The following is a 19,216-nucleotide window of genomic DNA, read 5'->3' on the forward strand; positions in this document are numbered from 1 at the left end:
TGTCAGTAGAGGAGGTTTTGGAACAAATTAATGAAGTAAACAGTAAAAAGTGACCAGAACCAGATGGTATTCACCCAAGAGTTCTGAAGGAACGCAAATATGCAACTGCAGAACTACTAACTGTGGTATCTAACCCAGTACTCAAATCAGCTTCTATACCATATGACTGGAGGATAGCTAATGTGACACCAATTTTTTAAAAAGGTTTCAGAGGTGATCCTGGCAAATACCAGCCAGTAAACCTAACTGAAGTACCAGGCAAATTGATTGGAACTATAGTTATAGTAAACAGCACAATTATGAGACACATAGATGAACATGATTTGTGGGGAAGAATTAACACAGCTTCTATAAAGAGAAATCATGCCTCACAAATCTATTAGAATTAGGAGTCAATAAACATGTGGACAAAAGTGATCCTGTGGATATAGAATACTTGGACTTTCAGAAAGCCTTTGGCAAGATACCTCATCAAAAGCTCTTAAGCAAAATAAGGAGTCATAGGATAAGAGAGAAAGTCCTCTCATGGATCAGTAACCGATTAGAAGACAGAAAACAAAGGTAGGAATAAAATTATCAGTTTTCACAATGAGAGAGGTAAATAGTGGTGTCCCCCAGGGATCTGCACTGAGACCAGTGCTGTTCAATATATTCCTAAAGGATCTGGAAAAAGAGGTAAACAGTGAGGTTGCAAAGTTTGCAGATGATACAAATTTACTCAAGATAGTTAAGTCCAAAACAGACTGCAAAAATTTACAAAGGAATCTCACAAATCTGGGTGACTGGGCAGCAACTGGTAGATGAAATTCAATGTTGATAAATGCGAAGTAATGCATATTGGAAAATATAACCCCAATTATAGAAACAAAATGATGGGGTCTAAATTAGCTGTTACCACTCAAGAAAAATCTTGGCATCATTGTGGATAGTTCTCTGAAAACATCTACTCAATATGCAGCAGTAATCAAAAAAAAGCTAATAATATTGGGAATCTTTATGAAAGGGACAGATTATAAAACAGTAAATATCATAATACCACAATGTAAAGCCGTGGTACCCCCACATCTTGAATACTGCATGTAGTTCTGGTCGCCCCATCTCAGAAACAGTATATTAGAAATGGAAAAGGTTCAGAAAAGGGAAACAAAAATTATTAGGGGTATGGAACAGCTTCCATATGAGGACAAATTAATAAAACGGACTTTTCGTCTAGGAAAAGAGATGATTAAGGGGGGATACGATAGAGGTCTATCAGAAATGTAGCATTAGAACTATAAATGAGAAGTATGATAACTTCAAAGCATGGAACGTTATATTCAACAACGGGAAATTTACAGACCCCTGCTGTGATGGGAACACTTGACAGACTCCTTTCTGGGAAAACAGCTGTAAAAATGAACACTGGGAGCAATCCTGTATCTCTGGACTGTTTTGATTCTAACAGTGGGGGAGTTACTAAGCGAGTGGACACTTACAAACTTTGACTCACTTGTTAATGTATTTTACTGCTTTAACCTCTCACTAACTCATTTCTTTTGTTAGCTAATAAACCTTTAATTAGTTTACTAGAGAAACTGGCTCTCAGGTTGTCTTTGGAGAGCTATCTCTAGAGTATCCATTGACATGGGGTAAGTGGCTGTTCCTTTGGAATTGTGAGAAACCTAATGTAATGTTCTTTTTGGTTTTAATAACCTTTTATCACAAAGTCCAGTTTGGGTGGTAAGAATGACTGAAGAGCCTAAAGGGGACTGTGAATCAATGGTAAGACTGGTGTAGTGATCTAGGAACTCACATTTATTACTGGCTTGGTGAAATCTAATTATAGAATATGCCACCAGTTTGGGGTGTCTGCCCTGTTTTCTGACAATCTGATCTGAAACTGCCACCACTCCAGACACCGTGACAGTATTTATCCCCCTTCCACTGGAGGGGAACTGAAATACGAAGAGGCTCAGTGATTTTCCGTGAAAGAATCAGTGGCTGAGTAGAGAGCACAACTCCAAAGTTCTTCACACCCAGCCTCACACTTAAACCACGCAACCACTCTATACCAGGGGAAAACTGGAGCTGAAGCATGGACTTGTGATTAGAGCACAAGAGATTTGAGCTCAATTTCCATCTCGGCAACAGACTCACCATGCAAGTGACTTATACCCAGATTTCTAAGAGTATCTAGACATTGCTTAACTCAGCGCTGCCAAGTCTGAGTGATGTACATGGTTACGTCCCATTTTCAAAAGCGACTGTCAATGGGATTTTGGCTCTTTGGTGCCAAAATCTCTTTTGAAAATGAGATTTAGGAGTTGAAACGCTGAGCACAGCAATGACTAAATACCTTTAAAAATCCAGACCTAAATCTCTCTGCCTCAGTTCCTCATCTCTAAAATGGACTTAATACTTCCTGTCGCCTGGTCTATTCAGTTTACAAGCTCTTCAGGTTAAGGACTGACTCTTGTATTGATACAGTACCTAGCGCAATGGGGCCTGACCTTAGTTGACAGACTCCTTTAGGCACTGCTGCAAACCACTGCAAAGGCACTGCTGGGACCACTAGGCACTGCTGCAAACCAACAAGAATTGAACTAAATAACATAGTTAAGATGAAAAGGAGTACTTGTGGCACCTTAGAGACTAACAAATTTATTTGAGCATAAGCTTTGGTGAGCTACAGCTCACTTCATCGGATCAGCTCACGAAAGCTTAAGCTCAAATAAATTTGTTAGTCTCTAAGGTGCCACAAATACTCCTTTTCTTTTTGTGAATACAGACCAACACGGCTGCTACTCTGAAACCTGTCATAGTTAAGATGGAAGCTGGCTTCCCATTATAAATGTAAGCCATATGTTCAAACCACTCCCTTCCCCCGCTCGCCATGAAATTTCACAGGCTCATCTCAGGAAAGTTTATTGAAAGTCAGCGTAAACTTTTCATGGTGGGGAAAGTTTCATTTAGTTCTTCCATTTGAAGAGTAAGGACTGAAGGTAAATGTTCAAGTTTAGAACCAACAATCTTGAGACTGTCTCCCCGTAAAATCTATTAATCCATTGCTATACTTTGGTCATTACAATGCACTGGGGTTGAGAAGCTGCTACCACCTAAGAGAAGCTGCAGTACTGTACTTATGCATGACCATGAACCAAGTTTAGCTCCTGAATCAGAGCCCAAAGCATCCATATTTATTTACCATTTTTGTTTCTATGAAAGAATGTGGTATTTGTGCTTTTGGGGATGCTATCAGGTTAAAAATTATATATTTCTGAAAACAAGATGTATTCCCTTTGTTATTAACAAGAGTTTAGATGATATTTTAGAAATCTAATTTTTTTTTTTGTCATTAATGTTCTCCACTTTTTCCATTTCTCTAAGCTCAGACAAGGCAAAGAGAGCAGTCAGTTTCACTTTTGTTTATACTCCGTTTCCCCTGTCAAGTTCCTGCTCACTAGCAAAAAGCTGCTGCATCCCATCTGCAAACAGCTGCTGGGGAACCCTAATAAACCCTAAACCCTAATCCTGATAAAGTCATTTTCTTCAAGGTTTTCTTTTCAAAATTCATGGAAACATCAATGTTTTACAAAACAAAACTGATTAATGTTTCACAAAACATTCTGAACCTAAAAATCAATAGGTGCCTTGAACCAGAGTAATTGCTGTTACAGGCTATACATGGAAGAAGCTAAAGCTGCCAGATTGCAGGAACCTGTCTAAAATACTGTGTCTTCTTACAGATGTTGAAGTTCAATAATCTTATAGATGAAATAGGGCAGCTATGCTTTTCCTGCACTGCACGAGCATAGATTCTAATAGTTTATTTGCACATTAAGCTGATGTTAGCCAGGTCAGTAGTTAGTACAATACTTTGCAAACAAGAATTGCTCAGGGCCCAGTCAGTACTGAATTAATGCTCCAGCACAGTATTAGGGGGAACTAAGCTGCTAGAAGTGCTGTATTTCTGGTAAGATGTTATGCCAAAGTCTTGGGAATCGCTAATGATCCCCTAGCACTTTTTTCAAGAAGAGAAGTCTGTCACCTGGGTCATTCTAACTCAGATAATTGTATTCTGCCAGTCTAGATTCCCTCTGCATGTGGTATTTTAAATGCTTGCTTAGTGTTGCTGTGAGGAGTTAAACAGCTTCCACACACTACTCTAGAGGTGGCTGCATTTCAACAATGGGAGAAGTGGTCTCTCTCTTTCCCTCACCTACCTCCTAGAGGTGATTGATCTTCAGATGAAGAGCGCCGCAACACGGGCAGTGATAAGCAAAATCTTCATCAGGAGCATTACAGTTGTGCACTCCCCTCAGCCAAAGTAAAAGAGGGGCAAAACCAAGTGTTAAGAGCCAATATTCAACCCAGATTTTAAAATGTTTTTTAAGCCTACCATACTATCTGTCTGAGACAAACAGAAACCATCTGGGTTGAGCATGCAAGAGCAATAAGAATATATTAGTAGACAGCAGAATTTAAATACATCAGATAAATATGTACACTACAACAATGGTTCTCTACTTTTTCCCCATCATATTAGCATAGATATAGTTAGATAGATAGATAAAGTTTCAGAACATCTCTTCTGTAGCTTTGGAACTTCCAATCTAGCCATAAAATAAAATAAAAAGGATGGCCGTGACTTTCCTGGAAGTGTTTCAAATCCCCAGGTTGAGAAACCATGCTCTAGAAACACATTACTTCACATGTGGAACTGGAAGACCAACTGCAAATTATTCTGTTTTGTGAATTAGCATGTAAAACATCAAAAGAACAGAAATAGAATGCACTTTGCTAATTCATGTGATGAGTGTAGTTTAAACTACTGATAATGCTTCATATTACAGTCTACTACTAAATGTACTGTAGTCTATTTTGTAAAAGTAATAAAGTCTTAGTAATTTAAGACATCACTGCAGTCCTGTGTTATTAAATCACAAATACGAAGTGGGAGAAACTGTTGGTTGTGTGTAAACTATGGAGTGGGCAAAGTAGCAAGTGGGAAAATTGTATTAACAATTTACTCTGTTTCCTGCTACTTGAGGCTATTCAGCATGCCCATCACAGCCAAAGGAAGCAAGGAGCAGCCGATTATTTATCCTTCGCAGGACAATGGATGAACATCCCCTGCACTCTTCGGTACTGTCTTTGATTATCGCAGTCCAACTATTTTCTATTGCCAAAGGTCTTTGGAAGACTTGACTAAATAAACACTTGACAAACAGCAATCTGGTGATTCAGAGATACAAACTGCAAGACCAAGTACTGGCAGGATATCAACAGAGCTAGCTAACTATCCCCCAACCGCCTGGTGAAGACTGCAAGCCATAAAGCTAAGTCACTCACAGGTAACTACTGGATTCTTGTTGTACTCACTGAGATATTTCCATTCTGCAGCAGGCCATGGGATTTGTGTGTATCCACAAAAATGTTTATTTAAATTCGTTTTTCTAAGATACATCAGGGAAGTTCCCTACTCCAGTTCTGAGATGGAACAGATTTCTCCCTTCTTTTGCGTTATTTATATTTCAAAGGGTGCCCCGATCACTTCACTCTGAATATGCTTCCAGACTGGCCCTTGCGGTAAACTTCATGCATTGATCATAACTGAATAAGACTACCATCGAGGGACATCATTTTCAAAGTCTGTCATTTCAATTATACCAGTCATAGAATATCAGGGTTGGAAGGGACCTCAGGAGGTCATCTAGTCCAACCCCCTACTCAAAGAAGGACCAATCCCCAATTTTTGTCCCAAATTCCTAATGGCCCCCTCAAGGATTGAACTCACAACCCTGGGTTTAGCAGACCAATGCTCAAACCACTGAGCTATCCCTCCCCCCGTATAGAATATCAGGGCTGGAAGGAACCTCAGGGGCCATCTAGTCCAACCCCCTGCTCAAAGCAGGGCCAATCCCCAATTTTTGCCCCAGATCTCTAAATGGCCCCCTTAAGGATTGAACTCACAACCCTGGGTTTAGCAGGCCAATGCTCAAACCACTGAGCTATCCCTCCCCCCTTCCTGCAACATTTTAAAAATTCAGCAGCCATCATTACACTTTTTATAATATATTTCTCCTGAAGATAATGGGGATCAGGGAGAAATCAACCAACTGACCCTACATAACCAAAGCGTGGGAGTTTGCCCTGATGTTCCTTACACTGGCTCTGCAATAGTTAAAAGGTCCCCACAGCTGTGCAGGCAACATCAATTAGAACGAACAAGGAAACTACACAAAAATAAAGCTATGTTAATTTCAAGCGCCATTGGGGGCGGAGGGGAAATCAATGTTTGGCAAATGGGGAAGAACAAAATCTGTAGGAGGAAAAATGCTTTTTCAGGCTAAGGTGATGCAAACAATGGAGGGTAAACAGTACTTGAGGTTGCCCCTTTAAGGCTGTGGCAGTGTTTCCATTTATAAAGCTTGATTTTAGTTACTCTATAGAAGAACAAAATGTTCATCATCATACCCAAAAAAAAAAAAAAAAAAAAAAAAAAAAAAAAAAAAAAAAAAAAACACACCACCACTGCCTGAATGGTCTCATGATTTCAGCCACTGAAGCCACAAGCAGCATATTTTATTTTCCTGGTTTAAGTGTTTTGGGAGACAATGCTACCTCAAAATTACTGGGGGGGTTTTAAATGTCACAATTAATCATGGGTAGGAAACTTATGATGTTGGGGGGAAAAACCCCTCAAAATATCCAAGATATTTAATGTTGGTCATACGCAGTTGCTATTCGGACAAATTTAAGGCCTAATCCTGCCATCTTCATTCAGGCAAAACTCCCATTGACTTGATGTATTTGGATTTTTAAAGATGCATCCCAGTCAATACTCTGGGTACATATGCGTAAGAAACAATAAACAAAACAAGTAACTTTCAGTGGGAGTTTTGCCTGAATCAGGAATGCAGGATCAGGCCCTCAGATCATTTTATCCTGGCTCCAGTAAAGGCAAAGGCAAAACTCCCACCGACTTTCATGGCGCTAGGATTTCACCCAACATTTTTTAAGCAGTTAGAACAGGGTTGTTCATAGAGGCCCAAATTCAACATCCACAGGAGTCTTTTCATGGACTTCACTGGGAGTTGGATCAGGCCCTAAACGTGGGAGTTGCACATTTCCAATAGTTATATCACAGCTCTTATGCACACACATATGAAAACAAGCAGACTTGTGGGTCAATCCAGAAGACTTTTTAAACCACTGGTCTAGAAGTTGTAGTGATTTCATATCAGGGTATGATACTGCATATTTAGGCGTGGAAGGATTCGATTTTTATAGGTTAATGTCAGTAAACATCAATTTCATCATACACACACAAACTGACAAAAAATATTTCCATTGACAATTAATGAAGCTTACAGATAAGCAAAGCTTAAAAAAATGCTGCTTAAGAATTTAAGAGTTTGATTTAAGATTATTTACGTTGTCTAATTTGACATGAGATGTTGACCATTTGTGTTTTAATGGTTATAAAGCTTTGACTTTTTGAATCGCAATGTCTGCTGGCATTAAAGAATTGTTGTCTGACCCCCCCCCGGCATACATCATCTCCCGCAACTGTGAAAATTTATACTGATAAAAACGGGAGGGGGGGGGAAAAAGGGGTGTGGAATGCTTAAATGCATTGTGCAACTGTGAAAATTTAAATTGATAAACAAATGCTTAAAAATAAATATCAATACTAGCTGGTGAAATGATAAAAAAAAAATCAAAATTGAATTCTGCTAAGCCTATGCATATTGTACCACATATTACAATACAAAAGACACAAAGCCCCTTGCTTTTATCTGTCACAATGTTTATAATCACTTAGGAGATACAAATTAAGACCTGTTTCTGCAGCTGACTCCAAGCATGGATGCTACTTCACTTGCACATTGACTTAAGTGACACCCATACAGGCAGTTGTAAGATCAGGATCTTAGCTTGTATGTTGTAAGTGTGACTGAATGTGCAAACTATCTTGCCTCTATAAAATTTAACACGGTTATTCTTAAAATATGTGGAAAAAAATTCTTGCACTTATGTGCCAGGAATCTAGAATCTTTATCAGAAGTTTTCCAGCCAACTACTCTAGTGGGAGACTTTCCCGGACTAACCCCTTTTATGAACAAGTCGTCCAGGTTTTATTACTGATAAATAATTCAAGTAATTGATTGAGACCCAATTTGGTGCACCTCTCTGTAGTCAGCACTAAAGAGTACAGTATAAAATGGGTTCAGCATAGAAAGACACTCTGCTAATTAACTAAATAGGGCAAGGTTGCCAATAAGTTGAAATCCTGGGTTCTTACCCTTTGAGCCACTCAAGACATTAGGTTTATAGGCCTGTGTCCCCCAAGACTCTCCTTCTGTCGTCTTTCCCTTTTGTGTTCCGTCCTGTCTACAGGAAACAGAAATTTGACAGAATCCTCTCTCTGCAATGCTGACTGCCCTCATTAGAGAAATCTGCTAGACTAATCTCTCCATGCTGCCCACTTACAGAACACTAGCACTTGCAACACAAGATGACCGGAAGAAAATAAGTCAATAATTTAGGCAAAAGAGCTTAAAAACCTGAGAGGTTTAAATAACTTGGCAGGAGAAACAGATTATTTTTCTCTTATAGGGCCCTGAAAATTTTCTCTCGAGTGCTAAGCATGGAAAAGATGTAAGAGTGCCTGGCAGGAAGTCAAAGGACAATATCCAGTATTTTCCTGTGCAGAAGCTTTGACTGGGTTTAAATCTAGCACTGGCCTAAAATTCATATAACAGTAATTTTTTAAAAATGTTTTTTTAAAACCCTAGCCTAAGCAGCAACAATGAAGAAAGGCTAGATACCAGATCTGGTGTAGATCCCATATTTCCCTCCCCAAAGATCACCCCCACTCCTGCAATGCGAGGTGCATCAGCAGACAGCTGGACCAATGCAGCGTTCCAGTGACATTTTGCTGCCCCTGAAGAAACAGTGACTAGAATTGTAAGCTCCTGGCAAATGCTTGCTCTAACTATGGTAAAGAGTGCAAAAGCTCAGGCAGGGTCTACACTATGAAGTTTTGTTGGCATAGCCAAGTCAGTGAGGGGTGTGAAGAAACTACCCCTAACCGACATACCTATGCCAGAAAAACTCCCAGCTACACTGACAAAAGAGGGCTTCTGTTGGCAGAGCTAACATCCATGCGGAAGGTAGTGTTACTGTGCTGGCAGAACATGTCCTCCTCCTCTGGACATACACTGCATCCACACTAGAGGGCTCTGCAGTATAGCTATACCAGTATAGCTGCATTGGCAGAGGCTAGGTAGCCTAGACAAGGCCTCAGTGCCTAGAGAATGCAAACAAAAAGGAAAAGAGGAAGGACAGTTAGAGTACGTCTACACTATAGCTGGAGATGTAACTTCCAGTTCAGGTAGATGTAGACAGGCTAGGTTTGATTGAACAGCAGCACAGATACGACGGTATGGGCGACCTGCCTCAGCACAATCCTGTCTGAGATCCTAGGTACGTACTTGAGCCACAGCTATTTTTAGCATGATAGCTCAATCAAAGCTCCCGTGTATGCACTTTCCTGAGCTGGAATTTACACCTCCAGCTCCAGTGTAGATGTGGCCTTAGGTCAAAGGAAGTCGGTAAAGATAAATCTGAACTGAAGTCATACAAATTATTTGGAGTAGACATTATTGTTAACAAACACTATGAATAGTGGTCACTGAGTGCTAGCCACATGCTCAATGCTGTACAAGACAAACAGTTTTTCCCTCAACATTAAAACCTATTTATCTAGCCATTTCCAGAGTAACCAGTGTAACTGTAAAATAATGGAGTAATTAGAGCAATGACAAATCACGAGCCAGATTCTGCTGCCCTTGCTTCCTTGACTCGCATCTTACTCCACTCACTTAGCAAAATGGGACAACTCACAGAACAGAATACTACTCAAGTAAAGGTGGCGTAATGTGACCCTAAAGGAGCAAAATCATTTTAAAATGTCTACTAGGCTTCTAGAGAAGCAGCCAATAAACCAGCAAAAAGATTGTCACGACCATCAGGCTAAAATATCACTAAAGCTTTGGTACCAGGAGCTTTTGTCTAAAATAACAAACAAGCAAGTAAAACCTACATGATTTAACAGGACCAATATGACAGGCAAAGGATAACCAGAGGCATACAAGACCCAAGATCTCTTGCCATGGGTAAAACCTTGATAAAAATTTCTCTCAGAGAACCAGATGCTCTTGTGAACATCTGTGTACTGGGACCTACAGACGAGCAAAGCCTTGTCCATATTTTGAGTAGGTATTTTCAGACACAGACAGTTATCAACATCAGCCAGACAACTTGAGATGTGACTGCAAATGTCCTCAGACAAAGCAGAGAATAATGTCCTGCAAACCTGCACAAAATACTGAAAACCCTTTTGCCTGTATTAAATTGAAGTTGAACAATAAGGGGACCAAGGGCAGAGCCATGAGGCTCCCTTGTGTCTGTAAAATCACATAAAACCCAAGAATATCGTCATGCTTTCTGTTTTAGATCATCATTTTATTTAATTTATATATTTTTGCTGGCAGTCATAGAATCATAGAATATCAGGGTTGGAAGGGACCTCAGGAGTCATCTAGTCCAACCCCCTACTCAAAGCAGGACCAATCCCCAATTTTTGCCCCAGATTCCTAAATGGCCTCCGCAAGGATTGAACTCAAGCCCTGAGTTTAGCAGGCCAATGCTCAAACCACTGAGCTATCCCTCCCCCTTAAATTCACAGTCATCTGTGAAGAAAGATTTAAGACTGAAAACTTGGGCGTTAGGCCTTAGACACCAAAAAAATAATAAATAAAAATAGAAGGAGCAATTGATTAACGGTATCAAATAACCCTCCTATTGATGAGACCTTGAGATTTGGTACAAATCAGACTGTTGAAAACCTTAAAGTTGGTTTGGTAAAATCAAAAGAAAAATCAAGATTGACATGCATAATATATAAGAGGATGAAAAATAAATGGCAACATTTGGCCTATGTACCCAAACAGCTTGGAAACAAAAAAAGTCATTTTAGTGCTATTTCTAGGGGGTTGAGAATCTACAGCAAGATTGTGTATTATACTCTTAAACAAGAAAGGACAGACACCCAAAATCAAAAAAGAATAAATAGTTACAGTAAATCTAGATGTAAAAAGGAAGAAAAGCTCTTGCAAAAAGCTAGATGGATTGGGGTCAAGAAAGACATCTAGTAAGTTTAATAAATCCTAATAAGAGATATCAGAACTGGAACAAAGGAATAAAATAAAATTTAGATAAAAGAAAGAAAGTGAATAATACCAGCAGCAGTAAAAGCTATCACCCTATGATCATGCAATAGATCTCCTGACCCTGCTAATCTTTGGTGAGAAAGAGTGGCAAAATATTCCCCCGGGAGCGGGGGGGGCGGAAGAGACAACGTGACACAGTAGGAACAGCTAGAGGGTGAAGAGGAACAAAATACCATATCAACAAGGAATCAGATTACATAGAATTTTGTCTAGAGCTGTTCACACACATAAACACTGCTTTGCAGATGCTAATTTGAGGACATATGAATCATCAGACTGGATCTGACCAGTGGTCCATCTAGCCCAGTACCCTGCCTCAGACAGTGGCCAATACCAGCTACTTCAAATAATGTGCAAGAACCCCTGCAGTAGGCAGATGAGCTAACCTGTCCCCAGGGAAAGTTTCCTTCTAACCCCCTGTAATAACAGGGTGGTCTGCCCTTATAAGGGCCTGGGGCCAGCCAGTCCTCTTCAATATTCAGATCCAGCTGAGAAGGGGTCAGGTGATTCATATAAAAGAGGCTGAAAGAGCTCAGCTAAGGAGAGCTGTGGGAAGCAACCTAAATCCTGTGTGGCTGGCCCTGAAGCAGGAGAGAAACACACAAAAGGAATAGCTTCTGGGACCCTGTAGCCTGCTTTGGTCAGAGAGATAACCTTTTGATACTTTATGAGCTTTATACAGCAGCACCCCGACTAGTCGATCTAATTGGGACTGAAGCCAGATCGGATCATCAAAAATCTGGATAATCAGGAGAAAGGACAGGGCTCCAGCTGCCAGCTTGAGCCCGACCACCTGGTTCAGTTAATACAGAGAGCCAGATAATTCTACTGCATTTGAAAAAGAAAACTGTGCCCTGAAAGCCTCGACAGACTTGTGGGGGTAGCTTTAGTCTTTCATGGGCTGGGAAGACAGGTCAGCACCCTACAGCTCCAGTAGAGATTGGCCAATATCCTGAACCATGAAGGCTAAGAACCCTTCTAGATATCCTTAATTATCTGTACACCAGTAGAAGATGAGGATAACCCTCTAAATCATTAAACAATAAGTAAGCCGAGTTCCATTCAAATCTTCTCAAAACTTACAGATCCACAACTAAAACTCTTAACTGAGTCATTAATCCAGCAGCTCTCTTCTCAGTGCTGGAAACAGCAGTACTATTAAAGTTAGTCTAATAACGCAGGCAACTCATACAAGGTGAAAAGACGACCATGACAAAACAAAAACACATTTAAAACTATCGAACTAGTTAACCCTAAGATGCTGATAATTAGCTATACGCTGTAAAGGTGATTTACAGCAAAAAGAGATAATAAACTACATCAAACTGTGATCAAAAGTAGGAAACATGGCATGTAAGCTTATCAATAGGACAATGTCTCACAATTACAAGATCCACAATACAGAGCATAAATGTATAAGGAAAAAGGCTGCTCGCTCCCCATATTCCTTGAATCAAGCTGGCTTGACTGAGAAAAAGAGCTGCCCCCAAAACCAGTCACTTAAAATTATTGAGTGAATCAACATGAGTTTATCCACCCAAACACAAGAAAGGTCTAAAAGCTAGAAGGGAGGGATAGCCTGCTACAATCCAGGTTTGCAAAACAGAGACCTACCACCTCATCCAAAACCTAACCCCCCAAATCTTTCAGGCTAGGTTTTTGACTGCATGGAATTCTCTGCTTTGTGCTTCACCTTGCCAGGAAGCAAAACACAAGGCAAAAATGCTTCTGCAACTGCCCATCTTAGAAGAACTTGGACTAAAAAACCCACAAATACCGGTTATTTGTTGGGAGAGTGTAAATAACCTGTACGTCACAGACTGCCCTTACCTGTATGTCTGTGTCCTTCACAGGCTCAAGAGGCTCAAATGTAGTGACTGCACTAAGACTCTCCAGCCGCTGAGAGATATGGGATATGTCAAGTCCTCTGGACCCAAGAAGAACGGATCTATATGGGGGAGAAGGAGAAATTTGATATTAAACAGATAAGGCTACTTTTAATATCTCTGGGAAAAACATCTGCATTTCATAGAATATCAGGATTGGAAGGGACCTCAGGAGGTCATCTAGTCCAACCTCCTGCTCAAAGCAGGGTCAATCCCCAAATAAATCCTCCCAGCCAGGGATATTTCAAATATTTAGATCAGTGGATGTACAGAGAAAGAAGGTTCTCTCTTTTTACATCAAACCCTGAACATACATGTGTAAAACTATAACATCCAGTATTATCAGCCCTGAAAAGATGTGATGAGAAAATAGGATCTCCCTTTTTAAACCAATGTTGCTCTCATTGCCCATTACAGCTGTCAAATCTTTCTATTTGTAAAAATTCTAAAGCACCTTGGTAACTTAGTGCCATTTCCAGAAGAGAATACAGTTTGATTTAAATGGTGGCTCCGCAGATTAATACATTGGTCACTTACCAAAAACTCAAAGTTCCAGCATTTTCTTCTATCAAGCCTCAGAGTGGAAAATAATTACTTATCAGTAATTCTGTCTGCCCTGATCATCTCTTTCCCTTTTCACCCTCCCACATCTTTCCAAAATCCCTTATGCAATTCTGCATGCCTCCTCCTTAGTAGCAAGCGAAGGGCAAAGAGAATCAACCACCCCCACCAACCAGAACCTGATCTACCCCTTCCCCTTCATTCTAGAGCTGCCTATGCAATTTGCCTCTAAAAGAACATGAGCAATGGATTCATACATTGGGGAGGACAGGAAGGATGTGGAATGTGGGAAAGAGGAAGGGTTGCAGACAAAGAGCTTTAAACTGGGAACTTGGGGGAAACGGTTGAGACATGCTCATGTAATCTCCATGCCTGATTCCAATATTGACCGGGAGGAAAATCAAGAGAGTTCAGCAATGGAGAAAGGGTAGGAAAATGGGCATTAAGAGGAAATAATAGTGCCAGTACCAATGAAGCTAACAGTCAGGTAGGTGATACTGGCAATAGAATGACTGTACCTAATCAGGCGAGGAATCTGGGCAAAGCCAAACAGAAACAACTAAGATGTTTGTATACCAATGCAAGGACTCTGGCTAATAAAATGAAGGAACTAAAACGGTGCAGGAAGTGAAATCAGATATTATAGGGATAACAGAAAAAATGGTGGAATAGTAGTCAAATCAACCTAATTGCTTTCTTTGTCAGGGTAACAAGCCCGGGGGGGGGGGAAGAGATGATAGATGTGGTATATCTTGACTTTAGCAAGGCTTTTGATACCGTCTCACATGACCTTCTCATAAACAAACTGGGGAAATACAACCTAGATGGAGCTTAGGTGGGTGCATAAATGATTGGAAAAACGTTCCCAGAGAGTAGGTTTCAGAGTAGCAGCCGTGTTAGTCTGTATTCGCAAAAAGAAAAGGAGTACTTGTGGCATCTTAAAGACTAACAAATTTATTAGAGCATAAGGTTTCGTGAGCTACAGCTCACTTCATCACTGCATCCAATGAAGTGAGCTGTAGCTCACGAAAGCTTATGCTCTAATAAATTTGTTAGTCTCTAAGGTGCCACAAGTACTCCTTTTCTTTTTCCCAGAGAGTAGTTATCAGTGGTTCAGAGTCAATCTGGAAGGGCATAACGAGTGGGGTCTCACAGGGATCGGTTCTGGTTCTGTTCAATATCTTCATCAATGATTTAGACAATGGCATAGAGAGTACACTTATAAACTTTGCGGACAATGTCAAGCTGGGAGGAGGAGTTACAAGTGCTTTGGAGGATAGGATTAAAATTCAAAATCATCTGGACAAACTGGAGAAATGGTCTGAAGTAAACAGGATGATATTCAATAAGGACAAATGCAAAGTACTCCACTTAGAAAGAAACAAACAATCAGCTACACATGAACAAAATGGGAAATGACTGCCTATGAAGGAGTACTGCAGAAAGAAATCTGGGGATCATAGTGGATCACCAGCTAAATACGAGTCAACAATGTAGCACTGTTGCAAAAAAGCAAACATATTCTGGGATGTATTAGCAGGAGTGTTGTAAACAAGACACAAGAAGTAATTCTTCTGTTCTATTCCGCACTGATTAGGCCTCAACTGGAGTGTTGTGTCCAGTTCTGAGCACCACATTTCAAAAAAAATGTGGACAAATTGATGAAAGACTACAGAAAAGCAACAAAAACCATTAAAGGTCTAGAAAACACGACCTATGAGTAGAGCCCTACCACATTCAGGATCCATTCTGGCCCTAGGATTTGAAATTTGGTAAATTTCACAGTTTCAGATGTTTAAATCTGAAATTTCACAGTGTTGTAACTATGGGGGTCCCAACGCAAAAGAGGGTTGGGGGGGTGTCACACACCTGTTGTAGGGGAGTCATGGGATTGCCACCTTCACTTCTGTGCTGCCTTCAGAGCTGGGCTCTGAAGCTCCTAGCTGCTAGTCCCAGCCAGGCTGGGGAGGACAGGACTTGCTCTTCCCCTTCAGGGCTGCTCTTGGAGGGGGGAGGGGAATGATGGATCAGATCCACCTCCGGATGCTCCCCTTGCTGGACTCTGAAGGCAGCACAGAAGTCCTGTCCCGCCCCAGCACGGCTGGGACTCCCAGTTAGAGGCCCGCGGCTGGGACACTCCCAGCAGCACCGGGGAGATCAGATTTCACAGGGAAGGGCTTATTTCACACTCCGTGACACATTTTTTAAGGCCCTGAAATTGGTAGGGCCCTACCTAAGAGGGAAGATTGAAAAATATTAGGGTTGTTTAGTCGGGAGAAGAGAAGACAGAGGGGACATGATACCAGTTTTCAAGTACATAAAAGGTTGTTACAAGGAGGAGGGAGAAAAATTGTTCTCCTTAACCTCTGAGGGTAGGACAAGAAGCAATGGACTTAAATTGCAGCAAGGGAGGTTTAGATTGAACATTAAGAAAAACTTCCTATCAGGGTGGTTAAGCACTGGAATAAATTACCTAGGGAGGTTGTGGAATCTTTATCATTGGAGATTTATAAGAGCAGGTTACACAAACACTTTCCAGCAATGGTCTAGAGCAGCAGTTCTCAAACTGTGGGTCGGGACCGCAAAGTGGGGCCGAACCCCCTTTGAATGGGGTCGCCAGGGCTGGCTTAGACTTGCTGGGACCCAGGGCTGAAGCCTAAGCCCTGCTGCCCAGAGCCGAAGCCAAAGCTTGAGGGCTTGCAGCCCTGGGCAGCAAGACACAGGTTGCAGGCCCCTATCTGGGGCTGAAGCCCTTGAGCTTCAGCTTTGGCCCCCTGCTCGGAGCGGTGGGGCTCGGGCTTTGGCCCCCCATGTAGGGCAGTGGGGCTTGGGTGGGCTCAGGCTTCGGTCCCCTCTCCTGGGGTCGTGAAGTAATTTTTGTTGTTAGAAGGGGGTCGCAGTGCAATGAAGTCTGAGAACCCCTGGTCTAGATAATACTTAGCCCTGCCATGAAAGCAAAGAACTGGACTAGATGACCTCTCAAGGTCCCTTCCAGTCCTACAATTCTATGAACCAAATTAAAAGTTGTTTTCTCTTGCTGTATGTAATGGAGACCCTTTGTCCTGTCTAAATAAAAATTCAAGAATGCACTTTCCAGAATGCATTTCTGCCCGAGAACTTCGGTGTAGAAATATGAAATGCAAGGACAGAGAGTTCTTAACATGAATGGAGTGTTCTCTTAAGGAGACTAGGAAAAATCCTATCAGCTGTCAATTAAGGACAGCCAAAACCCAAAGTAATTACTTACTTCCCAGTGCACAAGTTACTGACTTGCACTTAAAAATCTGGGGTCCACTCACAGATCTCGACAGTTAACCTGACGTGAACAATACCCCCAGCCTCCCACCTAAGTTTTACTCCTTCTGAGTTACTGCCTTAGTGGCAGAAGAAATTAAATTATTTGCCCATCCAGTTGATTGTGTTAAATTTCTCCTCCAGCTCCACACTCAGCGGTTTACCCCCAAACTCCACGTTAGGAAGAGTGCAAATGGCTAACTGCATGTGCACTCTCACCAAACTGCATTAGAAGGCACAGCTAAAGTCTGTGCTATCAGTAAGGGAACTGAGACCAGTTTTCATTTTCAACCTCAAGCCAGAGGTGCCAGTCAGACAACCAATCTGTCTTCTGACAGGACCCTATATGATAATACCTAAGCACTTCACAAAAACATTAACCTGTTTATCCTCAAATTCCCTTGTGATGCAGGGCAGTGTCATTATCCTAATTTTACAGAGGTTCAGAGAGATCAACTGACTTGCCCATGGTCACACAGGGAGTTGGTTGCAGAACCTGAAACAGAATCCAGATCTCCAGAGTCCCAATCCAACACTTGATCCACAAGCCCATATTCCCACACTATATTTAAATTTGCAGTTCAGAGCAGGTTGTCCTTGGGTGATCACAGGTAGCCAAACATCTGGGGTGGCATGGGATAGGATTTTAGTAACTCATTTCGACTTCGTATAAAAATGCTGGGACAAATTGTATTCTTTTTATCAGACAGCCAAATTTAAGATGCAGCCTGTCCCTTTGCAGAAGGCCTGGGCTGGATTTAAAACTGGGAAATCCTAAGGCAAACTAAACATGAAGCAGGTCTTTACAAAGTCAGGACTTTGACAGTCTTTTTTTTGTGTCTTGATTCCTGGTAGGCAGACACACAAGCGATTTGGGCAGGACTGAGGGATATCAAGTGACATGTTATAAATGGATGCACATAAAAGATAAGAGACCATTGCTGAGACTCAATCATACCTATCAAAATTACCACCATCGAAAGCAGTATTTGTACAGCATAAGTAGGAGGTATGTGTAGATCTTTACAAACACAGGAGTCTCCCTAGCTTCTATCCAAAGTTGTTCATGGCTCCATTTCAAGATCTTTAAATAAGTTAGCTCCTGAAAAGCTAACAGGCTGTTTTTTCGGCATTCCTAGCTCAAAAACCCAAGTACTTACGCCTTGACATCGGCAGTCTCCTGCGATGTGCGGGTCAGAGTCCGAGATCGAAGACGCTCTCCTGCCTGTTGGATCTCCTGGAGGTTGCGTTCTACATGAGGAAGTTCAGAGATGCCCTCTGTCTCAGCTGCAAGCTGTTCTGCTTGCTGGAGAAGTTCTCCAAATCCTTCAGTGTCCATGTGTAATGCCGGTCTCCTACACAAGACACACACAGAAACCCCTTAGGAGAGAGAGAGAGAGAGAGAGAGACTTGCTTGACAAAACAAGTAAAAGTTCCCTCATTGATTCCAGTAACACCTGTTTTCAGGGTGCAATAATTGGTTGTTGAGTACAGAATAATCACACTACAGATCACCCCAAACTGCTGTAAATCTTGAGGATACTTTAAAGTGGTCTCTTAAGACAGGCAGTTGCCTAATAGAGATGAGGTTATTAGTGCAGGTTTATGTACTTAAAACAAGTCTAGTGGAGTACCATAGTTAATTCAAATATATGGAGGTGGAAGTGAACAGAAGGTACAACTGCCCAAGTGAAGGTATTAATTCGGTCTTGAGTTTAAACTACTTGTGTTTCAACCTGCATATATTTTCTTTTTCTATTTTAATCTTTCAGAAAAAGATATAAAGCCATGCATCACTAAGTCCATGGATGGAAGAAATATGAACGGGCTGTTCCATCGTGAAGGGTATATGGTCTTCCCTCAGTGCACATGGGAAACTTTCATTAGTGTTAATAAGAATTACATACATACATTGAAGGTAGAATGGATCATCTGGAGGAAGTGGACAGTATAAAGTGTGTCTATAACAAACAGGCTGTAACTGATGGGGTCACTAAGGCATCACATAAATCTGAATTCAGAACAGATTTCTAAAAAGGGCTGGGAATATAGACTTATAGGGACTGATGTGTGAAAGGCCTCTTCTAGTTTCAGCAAGGACACTCATGTTAATGAAAGACAAGGGTTCAAACGACAAACTTGGGTGCCTAAAATTAGGCTCAGACATCCATTAAATTCACAGTCAAGTTAATGGGA

At 41.2% G+C, this 19,216-nt stretch overlaps 1 protein-coding gene across 5 annotated transcripts in view; it reads right to left on the bottom strand.

Annotated features, from left to right (window-relative positions):
• NUP93 (nucleoporin 93) overlaps window positions 1-19,216 on the bottom strand; it is a 127,814-nt gene that overhangs the window by 96,175 nt on the left and 12,423 nt on the right. For 4 of the 5 annotated variants that reach the window (XM_038368047.2, XM_038368045.2, XM_038368048.2 and 1 more), the window contains exons 2-3: window positions 18,181-18,400; window positions 13,110-13,227 (exon numbers count right to left, since the gene is read on the bottom strand). In XM_038368047.2, coding sequence (XP_038223975.1) covers window positions 13,110-13,227; window positions 18,181-18,359 — 297 coding nt within the window. In that variant the 5' untranslated portion in view covers window positions 18,360-18,400. The remainder of the gene's footprint in view (window positions 1-13,109; window positions 13,228-18,180; window positions 18,401-19,216) is intronic. The other variant, XM_038368046.2, reaches the window with a different exon arrangement.

The sequence above is a fragment of the Dermochelys coriacea genome, chromosome 12 (assembly GCF_009764565.3).
Source record: "Dermochelys coriacea isolate rDerCor1 chromosome 12, rDerCor1.pri.v4, whole genome shotgun sequence".
Classification (NCBI taxonomy): Eukaryota; Metazoa; Chordata; order Testudines; family Dermochelyidae; genus Dermochelys; species Dermochelys coriacea.